Source organism: Coregonus lavaretus (genome assembly GCF_964263955.1).
Source record: "Coregonus lavaretus genome assembly, chromosome: 22".
Classification (NCBI taxonomy): Eukaryota; Metazoa; Chordata; class Actinopteri; order Salmoniformes; family Salmonidae; genus Coregonus; species Coregonus lavaretus.
In genome coordinates, this window is record NC_140009.1 from 44590039 (window position 1) to 44611602 (window position 21564).

At 41.2% G+C, this 21564-nt stretch overlaps 1 protein-coding gene across 1 annotated transcript in view; it reads left to right on the plus strand.

Moving 5' to 3' along the window:
- The window catches only part of LOC311149995 (paired box protein Pax-7-like), a gene marked incomplete at both ends in the record, with an annotated part of 204542 nt that overhangs the window by 176171 nt on the left and 6807 nt on the right, over positions 1–21564 (plus strand). Inside the window, one exon of the mRNA XM_084187229.1 lies at positions 13475–13730. Within this exon, the coding sequence (XP_084043355.1) occupies positions 13475–13730 (256 nt within the window). The remainder of the gene's footprint in view (positions 1–13474; positions 13731–21564) is intronic.

Consider the following 21564-nt stretch of genomic DNA (forward strand, 5'->3'; position numbering starts at 1 on the left):
CAGGTCTGTGAATAGTGTAGCTCAGGGTTCTTCAATTCCTGTCCTGGAGGGCCGAAACACCTCTGTTTTTCATCCTCTCCTTCTAATCAGGGGCTAATTCAGACCTGGGACACCAGGTGAGTGCAATTAACTACCAGGTAGAAAAATAAAAAACAGAAGTGTTTCGGCCCTCCAGGACCGGAATTGAAGAACCCTGGTGTAGCTTGTCCCTGAGCTGGTGGACAAATGGTTCTTGCCTCTCTGCCTGCTGGGGGTACTGCATATGTTGGTTCCAACCTTAAAAGTAATAACAAAGATAATGAGCAGGTCTGTTAGGAAATGCCTTTCTCAAACCATCTGGATAAGGGCATTTCTGTGATGCACCAGAAATACTCTAAGTGGGGAGTTGGGAAACTCCTTTCAATTCGTATTACTATATTCCTCTTTCAGTCTAACAGATTTTAAAAGGCCCTAGTAATGTGTTTTTTTGCTGTGCATGTGACTGCACTTTAGAGCGTGTGTCATCCAGCAGGACACCATTTTGGGGAAAGTTGAGGTCAGGTCCAATATTGGCTATGCACCCAAGAGGGAAAAAGGTTGGGCCATCCTAGAAATGTTTTAGAGTAATATAATATAGTATAAACCATTTAGCAGACACATTTATCCAAAGTGACTTACAGTCATGCGTGCATACATTTTTACGTATGGGTGGTCCTGGGAATCGAACCCACTAGTCTGGCGTTGCAATGCTCTACCAAGATGCATGATAAGGTTATAAATTATTTGCGAAGGGAAGACATATTGAGACCTAGGTCTCTTTTCCAAATGCACCCTTTATAATACAACATAAATATACACATTATACCCCCCCCCCCCCCCCCCAAAAAAAAAAAAAAAAAAATTAATAACAAACTTGTATGCCATCTGTAAATACAAATAAATTGTTAAATTACAAGCCTGTGTGTAGGTAATCCTTTCTAACTCAGATCTTTTTGAAAGATATCATGAATAACTGCAAAAGTGTTGCTAATGCTCTCCACTTTCTGGAGGACCGAGTTTTGATATCAGTGGTATGTCCGGTGGAAACAGAATATGATATCTTAGGAGATGGAGAAAATTCTGGAGTTTGATTGCAAATATGCGGTGGGAGTCGAAAAGAGAACACACAGAAGGCTGTTGTATAAAACACCTGTCTCCGGATTACATCTTCAAACTAAGGGCAACCATGGCATCCGTGACGGAGAGGGAGAAGCGTTCATCAATGTATACGGGTAAGAGAGTCTAGCTAACTACATTTCAAATATTATACGTTTCTAATTTTGTCAGAAAGTAATTTTCATTGCAAGTTAAAGCGTACAGTTAGCTAGCTGTGTAGTAATGTTATTTGTATCTCAGAGCCATTTGTATTGCTAGTTATAGCCTAATGTTAGCTAGATAGCTAACATTGAGCGTAGTTGGTTAGCTTTAGCTACCTGCAGATTCATGCAGGGTAGTAAAGTTATGAGTTGGGATTATGGTTCATTGTTTAGCTAGCTAGCTACATGTCTAAACAAGACTCCACTATGCAAGTAACCATTTCACTGTACCGTTTACACCTTCTGTATCCTGTGCATGTGACAAATAAACTTAGATTTTATTTGATATAGTGTGTGTTTACCAGAGATGGTAATGTGAAGACCAACATCACCTGCACCAAAGTCAAGTTAGGATATAACGTTAGGCCAACAAGACAGCGTCCATGTTCTAAAATTCTCCAGTAGAATGCTCTGCTTTTATTTCATCACACAACCGTAAGTCTTTTTCTGAATTTAGCTTGCCATAAACTTGTAAATAGTCATCTTGTTGTGAGTTTATTTTCCTGTAATAATGAATACAAACTAGCTAAAGTTAAGACGTTAAGCTAGAAACTAACCAAAACTTTGTTTAGAAAGTTGCTTTAAGTTGCCTGGTTTGCTAGATTGACATATACTAAATTCATTTTTAAACGGATGGGTTTATTGGTGTTAAAATAGACCAGTTATGCTATTTTGGACTACCAGGCTGCTGATGTCATGCACGACAAGTTTGATGTCGGACGACAATAGAATGTTCATGATATCACTGCGACAACTGTCTACATACATGTTGATAGACGTAGTATAAACCAGCCTTTAGTTTTGAAATCTTTGTTTGTTTAGTACGCTACCGTACTCACTCTGTTTAGCACATGACCACACATGTTCTTGTTAACATCCTTAAAGAGATGGGTGGGGCTAAGGCTTACGAGGGTGTGAATGATGCTGAATGGGTGTAGACAAAGAAGAGCTCTCCAGTAGGTTTACCAAAACATTCAAGGGCCATTTTCTCAAAAGTGAGGTTACAAGTTTATCAACTTTCAAAGCAGAATTACTTTCCCATTGTTCCTCAACTGTAGTGTATGATATACCACTTTCTAGCTCTGAGTCTCTACTTTTATCCAATGTAAAAAACACAATTTCAAATTTTGCTACATAAGACCGAATCGAGCCGGTTGGTCACAATTGTGATCGAATCAACGCAATATTAGCCACTTTCAATGCAACATACCGAAACAAAACAAACTATGCAAGATATTTTGTTTTAGGCAGAATGCATCGGAGTAGGATTCTATTGCATTGACATGCACTACTCAGCCCGTACTTTACATTTATGCTGGCGTGGCATAAATAATCAGAGCTGCAGTAGGCCTATATGCAAATTAGGATCTGTGCCATTGCCATATGTGGATCTGTGCCATTTACTTTGAACTGGACTGTGTTTACAGCATGAGAGGTCGTGAGTAGATGCGCTTGTTTTGAGATCAAAATGAGAGCTGCATGTAGCCACGTGCACATTTTGTTCATATCCTTTGCTAATTAGTGAGTTATTAGCCCAGTTATAGATAATTTGTAGTCAGCAATGTTTATTGTTATTGCTTCCTGCAAGAGCACAAAACGTCTACATTTCTAGACATCTTTGAAAAGCGAGTCAGGTAAAGAGCTTTTTTTTTGTCTTAAAGGGGCAGTGTTATATTTTGAGACAGGCTTGAATAAGCTAAGTAGCCAATAGGCAGAGGGTAGCATAATTTGTCTGTATCTGTGTAATAATGGTATGGGAATAATAATGCATTTTATTTTGTAAAGTAGTTTCTTGCATCAAACAACACAACAACATGGCCTACACACATCATTTCCTGTCACGAACATGGATACCTCCTGCGCCTCGACCTGTTGCTTCGGCCTGTTATTTCCGAAGTTTAACTTTGTTTTATTTGTATTTTGTTCATAAGTGTTTGTGTCAACACCTGCTACCAACTAGCCAGCTAGCTAGCTAATTGGTTGCAATGGAGCCCACTTCACCTGGAATACCTAACTAACGTTTCCAGCGCTGTAGAAGCTGTGTTTATTAGGCTCTTGTCCAGGACAATATTGACAATCCGGAGATCCAATGCGGCAATTGTTTGCTAGCGGAGGATTACAGGAATGAGGTGGCTATGCTTAGCAAGCAAATCTCAATTCTGTGCAAATTTATTGGGAAAATGCAAATTGGAACTTTCTTGTTCTCAACTCCTATGGCTGGACGCCGCTCGGGCCTAATGGATGTTTCCCCACCTTGTCATCTGTCCCTATACGAATGGCCTGTGCTACCTGGAACATGCCTGCCAAGGAAGTTGTCTCCATCTGCCTCTCCTCCTCCATCCTGTAGTGTATTTGTATTTATTATGGATCCCCATACTCTTCCTGGAGTCCAGCAAAATTAAGGCAGTTATACATTTAAAAAAAACATTACAATACATTCATAACAGATTTCACAGCACACTAAGTGTGTGCCCTCAGGCCCCTACTCCACTACCACATATCTACAACACAAAATCCATGTGTACGTATGTGTATAGAGAGTATGTTATCATGTGTGTGTATGTATATGTCTGTGCCTATGTTTGTGTAGTTTCACAGTCCCCGCTGTTCCATAAGGTGTATTTTTATCTGTTTTTAAAATCTGATTCTATTGCTTGCATCAGTTACCTGATGTGGAATAGAGTTCCATGTAGTCATGGCTCTACGCAGTACTGTGCGCCTCCCATAGTCTGTTCTGGACTTGGGAACTGTGAAGAGACCTCTGGTGGCACGTCTTGTGGGGTATGCATGGGTGTCTGAGCTGTGTGCCAGTCGTTCAAACAGACAGCTCGGTGCTTTCAACATGTCAACACCTCTCACAAACACAAGGAGTGATGAAGTCAATCTCTCCTCCACTTTGAGCCAGGAGAGATTGACATGCATATTATTAATGTTAGCTCTCTGTGTACATCCAAGGGCCAGCCGTGCTGCCCTGTTTTGAGCCAATTGCAATTTTCCTAAGTCCCTCTTTGTGGCACCTGACCACACGACTGAACAGTAGTCCAGGTACGATAAAACTAGAGCCTGTAGGACCTGCCTTGTTGATAGTACTGTTAATAAGGTAGAGCAGCGCTTTATTATGGACACACTTCTCCCCATCTTAGCTACCGTTGTATCAATATGTTTTGACCGTGACTGTTTACAATCCAGGGTTACTCCAAGCAGTTTAGTCACCTCAACTTGCTCAATCTCCATATTATTTATTACAAGATTTAATTGAAGTTTGGAGTTTAGTGAATGAGTTATTCCAAATACAATGCTTTTAGTTTTAGAAATATTTAGGACTAACTTCTTCCTTGCCACCCACTCTGAAACTAACTGCAACTCTTTGTTAAGTGTTGCAGTCATTTCAGTCGCTGTAGTAGCTGACATGTATTGTGTTGAGTCATCCGCATACATACAGTTTAAGTCGGAAGTTTATATACACCTTAGCCAAATACATTTAAACTCAGTTTTTCACAATTCCTGACATTTAATCCTAGTAAAAATTCTTAGGCCAGTTAGGATCACCATTTTATTTTAAGAAGGTGAAATGTCAGAATAATAGTAGTTAATAGTTATTTAATCACATTCCCAGTGGGTCAGAAGTTTACATACACTCAATTAGTATTTGGTAGCATTGCCTTTAAATTGTTTAACATGGGTCAAACGTTTCGGGTAGCCTTCCACAAGCTTCCCACAATAAGTTGGATAATTTTTGCCCATTCCTCCTGACAGAGCTGGTGTAACTGAGTCAAGTTTGTAGGCCTCCTTGCTCACACAGGCTTTTTCAGTTCTGCCCACAAATGTTCAATTGAATTGAGGGCTTTGTGATGGCCACTCCAACACCTTGACTTTGTTGTCCTTAAGCCATTTTGCCACAACTTTGGAAGTATGCTTGGGGTCATTGTCCATTTGGAAGACCCATTTGCGACCAAGCTTTAACTTCCTGACTGATGTCTTGAGATGTTGCTTCAATATATCCACATAATTTTCCTTCCTCATGATGCCATCTATTTTGTGAAGTGCACCAGTCCCTCCTGCAGCAAAGCACCCCCACAGCATGATGCTGCCACCCCCGTGTTTCACGGTTGGGATGGTGTTCTTCGGCGTGCAAGCAACCCCCTTTTTCCTCCAAACATAACGATGGTCATTATGGCCAAGCAGTTCTATTTTTGTTTCATCAGACCAGAGGACATTTCTCCAAAAAGTACGATCTTTGTCCCCATGTGCAGTTGCAAACCGTAGTCTGGATTTTTTATGGCGGTTTTGGAGCAGTGGCTTCTTCCTTGCTGAGCGGCCTTTCAGGTTATGTCGATATAGGACTCGTTTTACTGTGGCTATAGATACTTTTGTACCTGTTTCCTCCAGCATCTTCACAAGGTCCTTTGCTGTTGTTCTGGGATTGATTTACACTTTTCGCATCAAAGTACGTTCATCTCTAGGAGACAGAACGCGTCTCCTTCCTGAGCGGTATGACGGCTGCGTGGTCCCATGGTGTTTATACCTGCATACTATTGTTTGTACAGATGAACGTGGTACCTTAAGGCATTTGGAAATTGCTCCCAAGGATGAACCACACTTGTGGAGGTCTACAATTATTTTTCTGAAGTACTGGCTGATTTCTTTTGATTTTCCCATGATGTTAAGCAAATATGCACTGAGTTTGAAGGTAGGCCTTGAAATACATCCACAGGTACACCTCCAATTGACTCAAATAATGTCAATTAGCCTATCAGAAGCTTCTAAAGCCATGACATCATTTTCTGGAATTTTCCAAGCTGTTTAAAGGCACAGTCAACTTAGTGTATGTAAACTTCTGACCCACTGGAATTGTGATACAGTGAATTATAAGTGAAATAATCTGTCTGTAAACAATTGTTGGAAAAATTACTTGTGTCATGTCCTAACCGACTCGCCAAAACCATAGTTTGTTAACAAGAAATTTGTGGAGTGGTTGAAAAACAAGTTTTAATGAGTCCAACCTAAGTGTATGTAAATTCCGTCTTCAACTGTAGACACTCTGGCTTTACTCAAAGCCAGTGTCATGTCATTAGTTAAGATTGAAAAAAGTAATGGGCCTAGACAGCTGCCCTGGGGAATTCCTGATTCTACCTGGATTATGTTGGAGAGGCTTCCATTAAAGAACACCCTCTGTGTCATAAAACCGTCGTGGATGTGGTGGAGGAGTCAAGCGCAGGAAGCAGAGGTTTAGTCCAACAAGACTTTTAATAGTCTCAAAAGCAATAGTGTACACCCCGACCTCGAATAACACGAAGAGGCGAGGGAAAATTACGCACACGCGTAAAACACTAAACATAGAAAAATGATACGGAAAACAAACACGTATCAAAAATACAAGAGGCAACAGAAAAATAACAACACACAATTACCATAGAGCAAAACAAGGAACTTATAAGACACATAATCAACACTCAAACAGACACAGGTGTGACAGACAGACAAAAGCAATCAAACACAGAAACATAGAGCGGTGGCAGCTAATACTCCGGGGACGGCGAACGCCGAAGCCTGCCCGAACAAGGAGGAGGAGCAGCCTCGGCCGAAACCGTGACACTCTGTGTTCTGTTAGACAGGTAACTCTGTATCCACAATATAGCAGGTGGAGTAAAGCCATAACACATACATTTTTCCAGCAGCAGAATATGATCGATCATGTCAAAAGCCACAGTGAAGTCTAACAAAACAGCCCCCACAATTTCTCTCAGCCAATCATCAGTCATTTGTGTAAGTGCTGTGCTTGTTGAATGTCCTTCTCTATAAGCATGCTGAAAGATTGTTTTCAATTTGTTTACTGTGAAATAGCATTGCATCTGGTCAAACACAATTTTTTCCAGTAGTTTACTAAGGGTTGGTAACAGGCTAATTGGTTGGCTATTTGAGCCAGTAAAGGTGCTTTACTATTCTTAGGTAGCTTAATGACTTTTGCTTCCCTCCAAGCCTGGGGGCACACACATTCTAGTAGGCTTACCTTGGATGGAAAATATGGCAAATAGGAGTGGCAACATCGCCCGCTATTATCCTCATTAATTTTCCATCCAAGTTGTCAGACCCCTGTGGTTTGTCATGGTTGATAGACAACAATACTTTTTTCACCTCTTCCACACTCACTTTACGGAATTCAAAATTACAACGTTTGTCTTTCATAATTTGGTCAGATATACTTGGATGTGTATTGTCAGCAATTGTTGCTGTTATGTCATGCCTACATTTGCTAATCTTGCCAATGAAAACATCTGTAAAGTAGTTGGCAACATCAGTTGGTTTTGTGATGAATGAGCCATCTGATTCAATGAATGATGGAGCTGAGTTTGCCTTTTTCCCAAAAATTTCATTTAAGGTGCTCCAAAGCTTTTTACTATCTTTCTTTATGTCATTTATCTTCGTTTCATAGTGTAGTTTCTAATTATTTTTAATCCGTTTTGTCCGTTTAGTAGACGGTGAACAGCTAGACGATTGTTCTGCTAAGCAGACCGGAGTGACTGTGAGAGGTTCAGAGCAGACTGACATAAGGAATAGCTTCGCTGCACTGGTGCCTGATCTACCTGTGCCTTCATCGCTTTGATTCCAGCGGCTTCGTCGTCAAGTTCGGCTCCTTTCCCTCTCTCTGGATCTGACGGGGCACTGCCTGCTGTGGGATACCTGGACCTATCGGCAGGAGCAGAGGATGTACACTATCCTGCTTCTCGTGGGCCCGTGAAAGGTTCAACAAATTGAGTGAGGGGTAGGAATGGGCGAATTTCACCATTCCATTCTCCGGCCGTTGTATTGGGCAGTTCAATAGTGAGAAATGTCTCAGTCCCTGGAACAAAAACGTTGTGCTATCCAGGAGCACGAGTACAGGACATCAATAAGCTGATAACAAACATTTTAAACCAGCATCAGGAAATTGAGTCTATCATAGTTCATGTGGGATTCAATGACATTATGAAGGTCAGCTCAGAACAGCTGAAGATGGATTTTAAAGACATGACTGGGTCACTGCTTGTCACCAACAAATGCCCCATAATATCTGGCCCTCTGCCCTCCCAAAATCATGGGATTTAACATTTCAGCAGACTATTAGCCCTCCATAACTGGCTACAAGACTATTGCAGCTCTGTGGTTGTAACATTTATTGATCATTTTGATACCTTCTGGAAACAAAGCTCATTTTATAAGGAGGATAGGATCCACCCAAATCATTTGGGTTCCTGGATCCTTTCACAGCATTATAAGGCTGCGTTGAGACAAAGACTTATCAGTGACCCAAGCCCAGCTCAGTTAATCCCTACCATTGTGTCACTGAGTTGTCAAAATGCTTCAGCAAATGTACATTATCCCAGGGGCACAATGACACAATGTAAGTAACCTCAGCTATTGTATGCAGTAATCATGTGCCTATGAACCAGAGTTATACTGTTAGCACTGAGGCAGTGTTCCCTAGTAGAAAGTCCACTGTGTGCAGCTCACCCTGCACTAACATAAATAACATGAGCATGTCTACTTCTGTAAGCTTCCCAGTAAAGCAATGAAAGCAATCAAGCATTCCAGAAAAGTGCTAAAAATAGCCCATGTTAACATATGTAGCTTAAGAAACAAGGTTAATGAAATTAATAATATTCTAGTAACATATGACATTCATATTCTGACAATCTCTGAAACTCACTTAGATAAAACCTTTGATGATACAGCAGTAGCAATACATTGTTATAACATCTACAGAAAAGACAGAAATGCCAAAGGTGGAGGTGTTGCCGTTTATATTCAGAACCACATTCATGTAAAGCTTAGCGAGGATCTCATGTTAAATACTGTTGAAGTAATATGACTACAGGTTCATCTGCCTCACCTAAACCCAATTCTGGTGGGAAGCTGCTATAGACCACCAAGTGCTAACAGTCAGCATCTAGATAACATGTGTGAAATGCTTGATAATGTATGTAATATCAACCAATAGGTATATTTTCTGGGTGATTTAAATATTGACTGGCTTTCATCAGGCTGCCCACTCAAGAGAAAGCTTCAAACTGTGACTAGTGCCTGCAACCTCGTTCAGGTTATCAGTCAACCTACCAGGGTAGTTAAATTCTATGGTTGAGAGGGACGAGGCAAAAGGAATGGCAAATAAGTCTGGCTGCACAACCGATTGGTAAACGTACTGCAAATTGAGAAATCATGAGACTAAACTGAATAAAAATAAGACATTACACTATGAAACAAAGACAAATGACATAAATAATGATAGTAAAAAGCTTTGGAGCACCTTAAATGAAATTATGGTCAAAAAGGCAAACTCAGCTCCATCATTCATTGAATCAAGTGGTCCTCTGTAGCTCAATTGGTAGAGCATGGAGGGAAGCAAAAGTCATTCCAAGAACAATAAAGTCCCATTTACTGGCTCAAATAGCCGACCAATCAGCCTGTTACAAACCCTGAGCAAACTTTGGGAAAGAATTGTGTTTGACCAGATACAATGCTATTTTACAGTAAACAAATTGACAACAGACTTTCAGCACGCTTACAGTTAAGGAAATTCAAGAAGCACAGCACTTACACAAATTACTGATGATTGGCTGAGAGAAATGTACAATAAAAAGATTGTGGGGGATGTTTTGTTAGAATTCAGAGTGGCTTTTGACATTATCAATCAGTCTGCTGCACTGTTGTGTTATGGCTTTCCACCCCCTGCTATATTGTGGATAAAGAGTTACCTGTCTAACAGAGCACATAGGGTGTTCTTTAATGGAAGCCTTTCCAACATAATCCAGGTAGAATTAGGAATTCCCCAGGACAGCTGTTTAGGCCCCTTATAATATTTCGAAAACTAAAAGCATTGTGTTTGGGACAAATGATTCACTAAACCCTAAACCTCAACTAAATCTTGTAATGAATAATGTGAAAATTGAGCAAGTTGAGGTGAATATTCTGCTTGGAGTAACCCTGGATTGTAAACTGTCATTGTCAAAACATGTTGAAACAACAGTAGCTAAAATGGGGAGATGTATGTCCATAATAAAGCGCTGCTCTGCCTTCTTGTCAACAAGGCATGTCCTATAGGCCCTAGTTTTGTTGCACCTGGACTACTGTTCAGTCGTGTGGTCAGATGCCACAAAGAGGGACTTAAGAAAATTGCTATTGGCTCAAAACAGGGCGGCGTGGCTGGCCCTTAAATGTACTAACATTTATGAAATACATGTAAATCTCTCATGGCTCAAAGTGGAGGACAGATTGACTTCATCACTGCTTGTAAGAGGTGTTGACAAGCTGAATGCACCGAGCTGTCTGTTTAAACTTTTAGCACACAGCTCGGACACCCATGCACACCGCACAAGACATGCCACCAGAGGTCTCTTCACAATCCCCAAGTCCAGAACAGACTATGGGAGGCGCATAGTACTACATAGAGCCATTCCACATCAGGTAACTGATGCAAGCAGTAGAATCAGATTTAGAAAACAGATAAAAATACACCTTATGGAACAGCGGGGACTGTGAAGAGACACACACACAGGTACAGACACACGCATACACACACGGGCGCTATCACACGCACTCTACACACACGTACATTGTAATATTGTTGTATAGTGGTATCATTTATTTTGTGTTGTGGTGGTGTGACAGTGTAATTTGATGTACTGTTTTAGCTTTTGTTTTATGTGTAATATAAGTGTCTTAATGTGTTTGGCCCCCAGGAAGAGTAGCTGCTGCCTTGGCAGCAGCTAATGGGGATCCCTAATAAAATAAAATTACAAATATTGATATTTTAATGCAGTCATCTCGGTTTTCATTTGAAGCATATTTTATATGTCACATGTTTCTATCTATTGCAAAGACATTGGCAACTTTGTATTTGTAGTCAACTTTGTTCTGAAGTTATCGGCGGTCACAGAAATATGGATAAACCATGTGATTCTATGATTAGCGGAGAACTTCTGTGTAGAAAGTGACGTGGATGAGCAAAAAAACATAAACAATGCACTTAGCTGTTCTATGAATGGTCTGAGGCAAGCGTTAGATTACGAGCGATTTCAAGTGTAATGTTATTAACGATGGTTTTGGGAAACAGCTCAGAGATTTAATGATGCTCCTACGATGGTTCTAACGATGAACTTAGCCTTAAGATGCTTTTGGGAATACAGGCCCTGGTCTTGGTAAAGTAGCTGGTGACCTCACCCTCCTTCAGGGACCTCCTGTGGAGATTATTTAAAATGGCCTTGATTGTGTGGCCCACTCCATTATTGGCTAATTGGTTTATCAGCAGGAGCGTAAGGGAGCCAAAGGGCACTAGAGTGCAGCGGAGACACAACAGGAACTTCATGTTTTAGCGAGAGGAGGCTCCGAGTCTGTGCGCATGTGTGTATGTGTGCGTGCGTGCGTTTGTGTTCTACCCCTAATCATGATTTGCATATTAAAAACAAATATTCTGATCCCCAATACACTTTTTTGTGTAGTTCAGTGCTGGAACCATTCTCATTAATTCACAATATTTAATGTTCCTGATGCACAGCATGTTGCTTCTCTCAGCTGACCATTATAATTGCAGGACCCCAGGAAGAGTACAGCTAATGGGGATCCTTAATAAATACAAATACACATATTCTCAATTTCACTATGTTGATCACCATGGCTCTGTTCGAAATGACACCCTATTCCCTATATGGTGCACTACTTTTATACTCTCTTAGAAGTAAAGGAGCCTCTAAGAACTTTTTGGGGTTCAAAAGATTGCCACTGTGGGGGAACCTTTTCAGTTCAAAAAGGTTCCTCGAGGTACCCCTCTGAAAAAGGTTCTCTGAGCAACCTCTGTGACATGATGCATATCTTTTCACAAAAGCATCACATATTGACTCTCATACACTGATACTGGGATGCCTGTGTAAAGGTTCAAACAGGAACCGTTTTGTGATGGAGGGGTTACATTTTGAACCTTTTTAATAATATATTGTAGCAGCGGCAGCCTTTCAGAAGATTGCAGGCGTGGCTTATTAGCGTTGTGGCTTTCAGATAGTTATCTTTGGCCACCCGTGAGAGTAAACATTATTCCTGTTCCTCATATTAAGTTTGTACACTACAAATGTGCATTTTACATATTCTAATGTAATATTAATATTACTGATTACATATAGGAATAAAGTGGTATCTATTCAAAAATTAGGATTTGCATAGCCTCTTGAAGAACTCATACAACTCTGTAAGCCTCATTGAATCTACAAAACTGTCAGTGTTCAACCTTAACATGTGATGACAATACAACAGAATGAATGAACAGGAATTACACTTACTCTCACTGTTAGGCAAAAATAACAATCTGAAAGCCACACCCCTACTAAGCCACGCTTCCAGTCTTCTGATCTGACCAGCTGGGTCATATCTTAATAACCCAGCATCAATAACCCAGCATCAACAACCCAACCTGGCTCTTTTTAAAGAAAACAACCCAATTTAGAGACCCTATGCCTGCAACCCAGCAGCTAGGTCATCCAAACAACCAAGCAATGTTGAAGATACTGTATCTAGCTAGCGACCTAAGGCAACGCCTAATAAATATCATCATAAGAAACTTTTTGGAATTAAAACCGGAGGCTTCCCACTGGGCACATACTGGTTGAATCAACGTTGTTTCCAGGGTCATTTCAATAAAATTACGTTGAACCAATGTGGAATAGATGTTGAATTGATGTCTGTGCCCAGTGGGTACAGTCATAATATAATTGTGGCTTGACACCCAATCTTGTATTATTCAACATTGCTATTAAAATAGTACCCATATAACAATAGGTAATTGTTTACAAGTTGCTAGCTATCACATAAAGCCATTGCAGAAAACCACATTTTTTCATCTTCTTCTGAGTCTGGTGCAGGTTGGCATTTATTATCATGAACCTTGCCCTGGAGGCAGCTCTACAGAGTGGTCACTAGCTGGCACAGTCACAAATTATTAATTTATTTAAATTGACCGATTTCCTTAACTCAGGTAAATCTTAGAAATTGTTGCATGTTGCGTTTATATTTTTGTTCAGTATATACTTTATACCATTGATCCACAGCACATAAACTGAGCTTCCCCTCTCCCCCCTCTCTTTTCCTTCCCGCCCTCCTTTCATCCCTCCCTTCAGGTGATGAGCATCAAAAGTAACCTCAACAGTGTGCCCTCGCAGACTCAGCATGACTTCTCCATCTCGCCCCTCCACGGTAGCCTAGAGTCATCCAACTCCATCTCGGCCAGCTGCAGCCAGCGCTCCTCAGACCAGTCCATCAAGACTGTGGACAGCATGGCCTCCTCCCATTCCTACTACACGCCCACCTACAGCACGAGCAGCTACAGTGTGGACCCCGTCACGACCGGCTACCAGTACAGCCAATACGGACAGAGTGAGTAGTGGGTTACTAGGGGTAAAGACAATGCTTTAGGATACATATCGTTTGAGAGACACCATCTCCTCTTCTGTTCTAGTGCAGGACATGAAGTGCCTGACAGCGTTAGTCTTCTGCCAATATAATGGCTAGGTGTGTATGTGTGTGTGTGTGTGTGTCTGTGTACGTCTCCGTGGGTGCACACCCACCCCATGGAAGAGGCTTGGAGTGTGTGTGTGTGTGTTTGACTGGGATTTATTTAAGACATATAGCCTGGTTGACAGGAATAAAGAGCTTCCCTTTGAGGGTGTGGAGTTAAATGTCCCCTACCCCCCTGTCCCAGACACACACAGCACCCTCCCCAGGCTTCATGGTGACTGACAGGTCGGGAGACAACCTCCCCGCCCACAGGTGTGCCTCTCCTACCATTCCACCGCTGCTCCTGACAGCTTCCTTTCTCCACCCTGCTAACAGACTAACTGACACGCTAACAACACGTGTGCTACTTACCGTCAGCCCCTGTCAGCACACCTGACAGTAGTCTGGCACGGTCTACAGTAACACATACGCGAACCAGTGTCAGTCGGTGCCGTATACAATGAGGGAGGACCATTTTTTTAAATGAGCATGGTCTTATTTCTATTACAGCATATTGGATGACTGTCATTCATATTCCATTCACAAACCTCAATGTAACATCGATAGCTTTAGGCTACTACATGATGCTCAAATTTTCCCTATACCCATCATGAGGTTGCTACAACAGGTTGAGAGAAAAATGTGAGTAATCCAGACAGTGACACAGTCAATAGCGTCTTGCACACTCTTGCCTGCATCTAGTTGATCTAGGGTGTAATCATTAGTCCAACAGTTGCAAACGACAGTTTCTATTGGACAAATTCAGGTATGTTTATCCCCATTTCGTTCCATTTGCTTCCGTTTAAAAAACATGTTTCAACAGAATCGGCGGAATGAATACACCCATGATCACTGGAAACACAGTTCACTTTCATAGCAGCCACATACAAACAGCATGATCATTTACTCGTTGTATAATTCCTTCTCACATCTACGCGCTCTCCTCCTCTCACCTTTTCCCTTTGCTTGTGGACTTCAGTGCACAATACAACAGCTGTCTGTGACCAGGCGAAAAAACCTTTCCAAGCCAAACCTTGATGCCCTAACCGCTAACCGCTATACACAGCCTACATCGTTGTCACCTAACGGCATAGTCAACATAGCTAGCTACTAGAACTAACGCATTCATAAACCCACTACAATCATGCAGTACAGTGTACAGCAAGAAGTTTAGCAGGCCCCGGTGGCAATAAATTAATCAAACCAAAAACGTACCTAGACTTGGAAAAGTTCCAGTGTTGGATAGCCATAGCCAGCTAGCTAACATAGCATTCCTCTCTGTTTGAGCCGGGTGTTTGAATAGGCTAAACTAGCTAGCTGTATACGCTAGCTAGGTAAGTGAAAGTGAAAAAAATTTAATACTACAAAATATAACTATCTCTCTCACTCTCTCGCTCATCCTTCTACTATTGTCTTTCTCTCTCTTTGAGTCAACTACTCACCACATTTTATGCACTGCAGTGCTAGCTAGCTGTAGCTAATGCTTTTAGTGAAGTGAATACAGTTGAAGTCGGAAGTTTATATACACCATAGCCAAATACATTTAAACTCAGTTTTTCACAATTCCTGACATTTAATCCTAGTAAAAATTCCCAGTCTTAGGTCAGTTAGGACCACCACTTTCTTTTAAGAATGTGAAATGTCAGAATAATAGTAGAGAGAATTATTTATTTCAGCTTTTATTTCTTTCATCACATTCCCAGTGGGTCAGAAGTTTACGTACACTCAATTAGTATTTGGTAGCATTGCCTTTAAATTGTTTAACTTGGGTCAAACATTTCGGGTAGCCTTCCACAAGCTTCCCACAGTATGTTGGGTGAATTTTGGCACATTCCTCCTGACAGAGCTGGTGTAACTGAGTCAGGATTTTTTCCTCCTTGCTCGCACATGCTATTTCAGTTCTGCCCACAAATGTACTATAGGATTGAGGTCAGGGCTTTGTGATGGCCACTCCAATACCCTGACTTTGTTGTCATTAAGCCATTTTGCCACAACTTTGGAAGTATGCTTGGGGTCATTGTCAATTTTGAAGACCCATTTGCGACCAAGCTTTAACTTCCTGACTGATATCTTGAGATGTTGCTTCAATATATCCACATAATTTTCCTTCCTCATGATGCCATCTATTTTGTGAAGTGCACCAGTCCCTCCTGCAGCAAAGCACCCCCACAGCATGATGCTGCCACCCCTGTGCTTCACGGTTGGGATGGGGTTCTTTGGCTTGCAAGCACCCCATTTTTCCACCAAACATAACGATGGTTATTATGGCCAAACAGTTATTTTTTTGATTAATCAGACCAGAGGACATTTCCCCAAAAAGTACGATCTTTGTCCCCATGTGCAGTTGCAAACCGTAGTCTGGCTTTTTTATGGCGGTTTTGGAGCAATGGCTTCTTCCTTGCTGAGCGGCCTTTCAGGTTATGTCGATATAGGACTCGTTTTACTGTGGATATAGATACTTTTGTACCTGTTTCCTCCAGCATCTTCACAAGGTAATTTGCTGTTGTTCTGGGATTGATTTGCACATTTCGCACCAAAGTACGTTAATCTCTAGGAGACAGAACGCGTCTCCTTCCTGAGCAGTATGATGGCTGCGAGGTCCCATGGTGTTTATACTTGCGTACTATTGTTTGTACAGATGAACGTGGTACCTTCAGGCGTTTGGAAATTGCTCCCAAGGATGAACCAGACTTGTGGAGGTCTACAAAAAAATATTCTGAGGTCTTGGCTGATTTCTTTTGATTTTCCCATGATGTCAAGCAAAGAGGCACTGAGTTTGAAGGTAGGCCTTGAAATACATCCACAGGTACACCTCCAATTGACTCAAATTATGTCAATTAGCCTACCAGAAGCTTTAATAAGCCATGACATCATTTTCTGGTATATTCCAAGCAGTTTAAAGGCACAGTCAACTTAGTGTATGTAAACTTCTTACCCACTGGAATTGTGATACAGTGAATTATAAGTGAAATAATCTGTCTGTAAACAATTGTTGGAAAAATTACTTCTGTCATGCACAAAGTAGATGTCCTAACCGACTTGCCAAAACTATAGGTTGTTAACAAGAAATGTGTGGAGTGGTTGAAAAACGAGTTTTAATGACTCCAACCTAAGTGTATGTAAACTTCTGACTTCAACTGTATATTTAGTACAGTTGAATCTAAAAAGGATCACTTTTTTATTGTATCACTATTAAACATTTTCTGAAATTCACTGAGAAGGATGGTCCTCCCCTTTCTCCTCTGAGGATCCTCCACTGGTGCGAACACACACACACACACACACACACAAAAACTGTGCATCTCTCCTGTCATACACCCTCCAATTCCTCCTGTTTTTACAAAAGAAGGGGTATCAAAAAGAGCGACAGACACATTTATAAAAAGAAGGTAAGAATTTCCAATAAGTCATAATGCCAGTGTGCTAATATCCACCTTCAGCAGCCTGGCTGTCTGTGCTATGTCGAAGGCTCTATAAACCAGGCTTCGGTTGGCTTCTCTATTCGGCTGTGACACATTTCCTCCAAATATAAGTCATTTGTATTGGACACAATCTCCAAGAGCCACTTGAGGCACGCACATGATAGATGGACAGATGGAGACATGACTGTTTATTTTACTGTTTCCATTGAAAACTCTCCCATGGCAAGAGATTTATGTTTCAGAGAACCTCAAGAATTAAGTTTACTCCATTTTCACCTCTATGCATCCAGAGATACGTTTGTTTGCTCCAGAGTAGGCCAAAGACACATTCAGGAGGCTGTATGTGTTAACCTTCTTAACGTTGCAGATTGAAATGCCATGATATTGCAGAAAAATCAACACAATCTATTTCTACCTGAACGTTCCATAATGGTGTTCCCTATTTGGCCCATCACTTCGAGGTAGGGTTAAATGGAGAGCTTCCTTAAGGCAGCCGCATGCTTCCCAACCGAAACAGTTCGGTACAGTTTGTGCATATATTATGACGTTTTGTTCGTTTTGGAGTTCGGTTAGGATTTTGTCGGCTGTTCGGGCACGCACATTTTTTTCTCAAGGGCCAGCCAAAGTTCGGACGCCGAAGTCTATGCCCCTTCATCCGTGATTGGTGACGTGAGTTTCTGCTTCATGTCTATTCAGCCCGAAACTCCGTGTGGATTCAACATGGCGAACGACAACTTCGAGCATCGATTGACCGAGGATGTACAATACTACCAGTACGATTCTAGCCATGCATTATATAAAGACCAGCAGGTAAATGTCAATTCATGAAGGGAAATTGCAGAGACGCTGGGGTCCAACCACTTGTTTGAAAATGTGGGGTAGGGTTTGCGACAAGTTCGTCAAGGCAAAGAAAATAAATAAGGTCCGCAGTGGAGATGCCAGTGGAAAGGCTACTCCAGAAATGTTGCTGCAGGCTTGTTCGGCATGTGTAGCATGGGAAGACTGAAAGCAACATGCCGTCTTCACCAAAGGATGGGGTATGTTGTATTTTCTATTGTAGTCGACGAAAAGAGTAGCCATGTTTTGCTAACAATAGCTAGCCAGCTAGCGCTAGCTACTTGGCTGGCTAGTGGCTAGCTAGCCTAGCAGCGTACTCGTGCAGGGAAAGCAAGCAAGCAAGCCAACCAACTAAACTAAAGATCTTTACAACTTTTGATCAAACATTATTTTGACATAGAAAGGAAATCATAAGCTTCCCACATTGGTAACACCAAAGTCAAAGTTTGGTAGCCAGGTCCAGCTAGTCAAAATGTTGCAAATGTTTGAGTAGCTAGGCCAGGCAACCACTCAATTCTGCTCAAATGTTTGCAACATTATATAGTATGTTGTAGTCTCGGTTAATGATATTTGATGTTCATTAATGTTTTGAATATGTGGCCTAAATATCCCTCTACTTTTTATTTTCAAGGCACAAACACCAGTGAATGGAGACAGCACCTGGTTTTGTTCTCTGCGCTCCAGCACTGCCCCAAGCACTACCTCTGCCCTAAGTACTGACTGGTGATGGGCCCCCAGCCAATCTCCCGCACTGAGTTGCAGTGTAGAATTAGAAACAATCTCCATGCAGGACCTGGGAAGATCTATCCTGGGCCCACCTCCAAGACCTACTCCACTGGCTTGCTCCTCACCGATGCCACAGAGCAGCAGCAGTAGTAGCAGGGGTGTGAGAAGGGAGAAAAGTGTTACATGTCTGTTCACAGCAGACGCTGTTGTACTATTGTTCAGAAATATTTATATTCAGAAATATTTGTAACTACACTGACACTTAAATTCTATTCCATAGACACATGTTTACAAGTCTGTTCTCAGCAGACACGTTTGTATTGTGGTTTACTTTCAGAAGCAAGAATAAAGGTTTATTTGTGTGCTGAAAAAGCTCTGTTGGCATTTCTTCATCTTAATATAAGGTGTTTCAATGTATTCTATTTGAACATCAAGCGCTGACAACATACAGAAGAGCTGTGTGCCACAGATCTTACAGGCTTTCTACTTGTAGTGTAGTTCAATATAATCTAAATTACTACAAACAGTGCACACAAAGAACTGAGTCTGTGCGTCCAAGAATCATAACCCTTGCAGCCATGATGCCGAATTCAATCTCTGACTCGCCAACGAGTGATGGTAGTTCCAAGTACGCCCAGGTTTATTGAGATGGTCACCTGTGAATGAAAGGTAACAAGATAATTTAATATATATATATACAGTACCAGTCAAATGTTTGGACACACCTGCTCATTCAAGGGTTTTTCTTTATTTTTATTATTTTCAACATTGTAAAATAATAGTGAAGACATCAATACTATGAAATAACACATATGGAATCGTGTAGTAACCAAAAAAGTGTTAAACAAATCAAAATATATTTTATCTTTTAGATTCTTCAAAGTAGCCACCCTTTGCCTTGATGACAGCTTTGCACACTTTTGGCATTCTCTCAACCAGCTTCATGAGGTAGTCACCTGGAATGCTTTTCCAACAGTCTTGAAGGAGTTTCCAAATATGCTCAGCACTGCTGAGTTGGACTCTGCGGTCCAAGTCATCCCAAACCATCTCAATTGGGTTGAGGTTGGGTGATTGTGGAGGCCAGGTCATCTGATGCAGGACTCCATCACTCTCCTTCTTGGTCAAATAGCCCTTACACAGCCTGGAGGTGTGTTTTGGGTCATTGTCCTGTTGAAAAACAAATGATAGTCCCACTAAGCGCAAACCAAATGGGATAATAATAATAATAATAATAATAATAAGAGAGAGACAGCATCTGGTTTTGGGATGGCGTATCGCTGCAGAATGCTGTGGTAGCCATGCTGGTTAAGTGTGCCTTGAATTCTAAATAAATCACAGACAGTGTCACCAGCAAAGCACCCCCACACCATCACACCTCCTCCTCCATGCTTCACGGTGGGAAGCACACATGCAGAGATCATCCATTCACCTACTCTGCATCTCACAAAAACACGGCAGTTGGAACCAAAAATCTCAAATTTGGACTCATCAGACCAAAGGACAGATTTCCACCTGTCTAATGTCCATTGCTCGTGTTTCTTGGCCCAAGCAAGTATCTTCTTCTTATTGGTGTCCTTTAGTATAGGTTTCTTTGCAGCAATTCGAACACAAAGGCCTGATTCACGCAGTCTCCTCTGAACAGTTGATGTTCAGATGTGTCTATTACTTGAACTCTGTGAAGTTAATTGCCGATTTCTGAGGCTGGTAACTCTAATGAACTTATCCTCTGCACCATTCCTGTGGCGGTCCTCATGAGAGCCAGTTTCATCATAGCGCTTGATGGTTTTTGCGACTGCACTTGAGGAAACTTTCAAAGTTAAGAAAGATAGAAATTCCACAAATTAACTTTTAACAAGGCACACCTGTTAATTGAAATGCATTCCAGGTGACTACCTCATGAAGCTGGTTGAGAGGAGAAAAAAAAGTGTGCAAAGCTGTCATCAAGGCCAAGGGTGGCTACTTTGAAGAATCTCAAATATAACATATATTTTGATTTGTTTAACACTTTCTTGGTTTCAACATGATTCCATATGTGTTGTTTCATAGTTTTGATGTCTTCACTATTATTCTACAATTTAGAAAATAGTAAAAATAAAGAAAAACCCTTGAATGAGTAGGTGTGTCCAAACTTTTGACTGGTATTGTGTTTTATATATATATATATATATATATACTTACCATTTTCCAGGAACCATATTCCAAAAGCCTTGATAAAATGGTACTTCTCATATAGAGGTGCAGAGGTACATACATGTATGCAGTAACTAGGGAAATTAGAAACAGAAAAAGTTAAATTAATTCCAAGATTCTATTATCAACATACCTGGATAAGGGCGCATGAGGTTCTCATGTAGGGGGAAAGCTGCATCTCCCAGGAAAACATGAGGATTTGGCATTATGGTACCTGGCAGGAAGGACAGCTGGTAAATCGATGGTCTTCTGCAGCAGTTTTGACCCAAAATAACTATCTTGAAACACTCCACCACTCTCTCGGCCGTATGCCCCTACATCCACCATTGTGAACCTTTAGCGGGCATCTTCTCTGTCTATGTATGTTGCTTATTATACAGGATGTGTTGCTAGGTACATCAAATCTAGTAGATCCCGGGCAATTTGCACAAATTCAATTTTCTCGCCAGTCAAGTGTCTTCTTCTTTGATGTGGTTTAACGGCGGTTGGTATCCAATAAATGTTGCATATACCGCCACCTACTAGACTGGAGTATAACT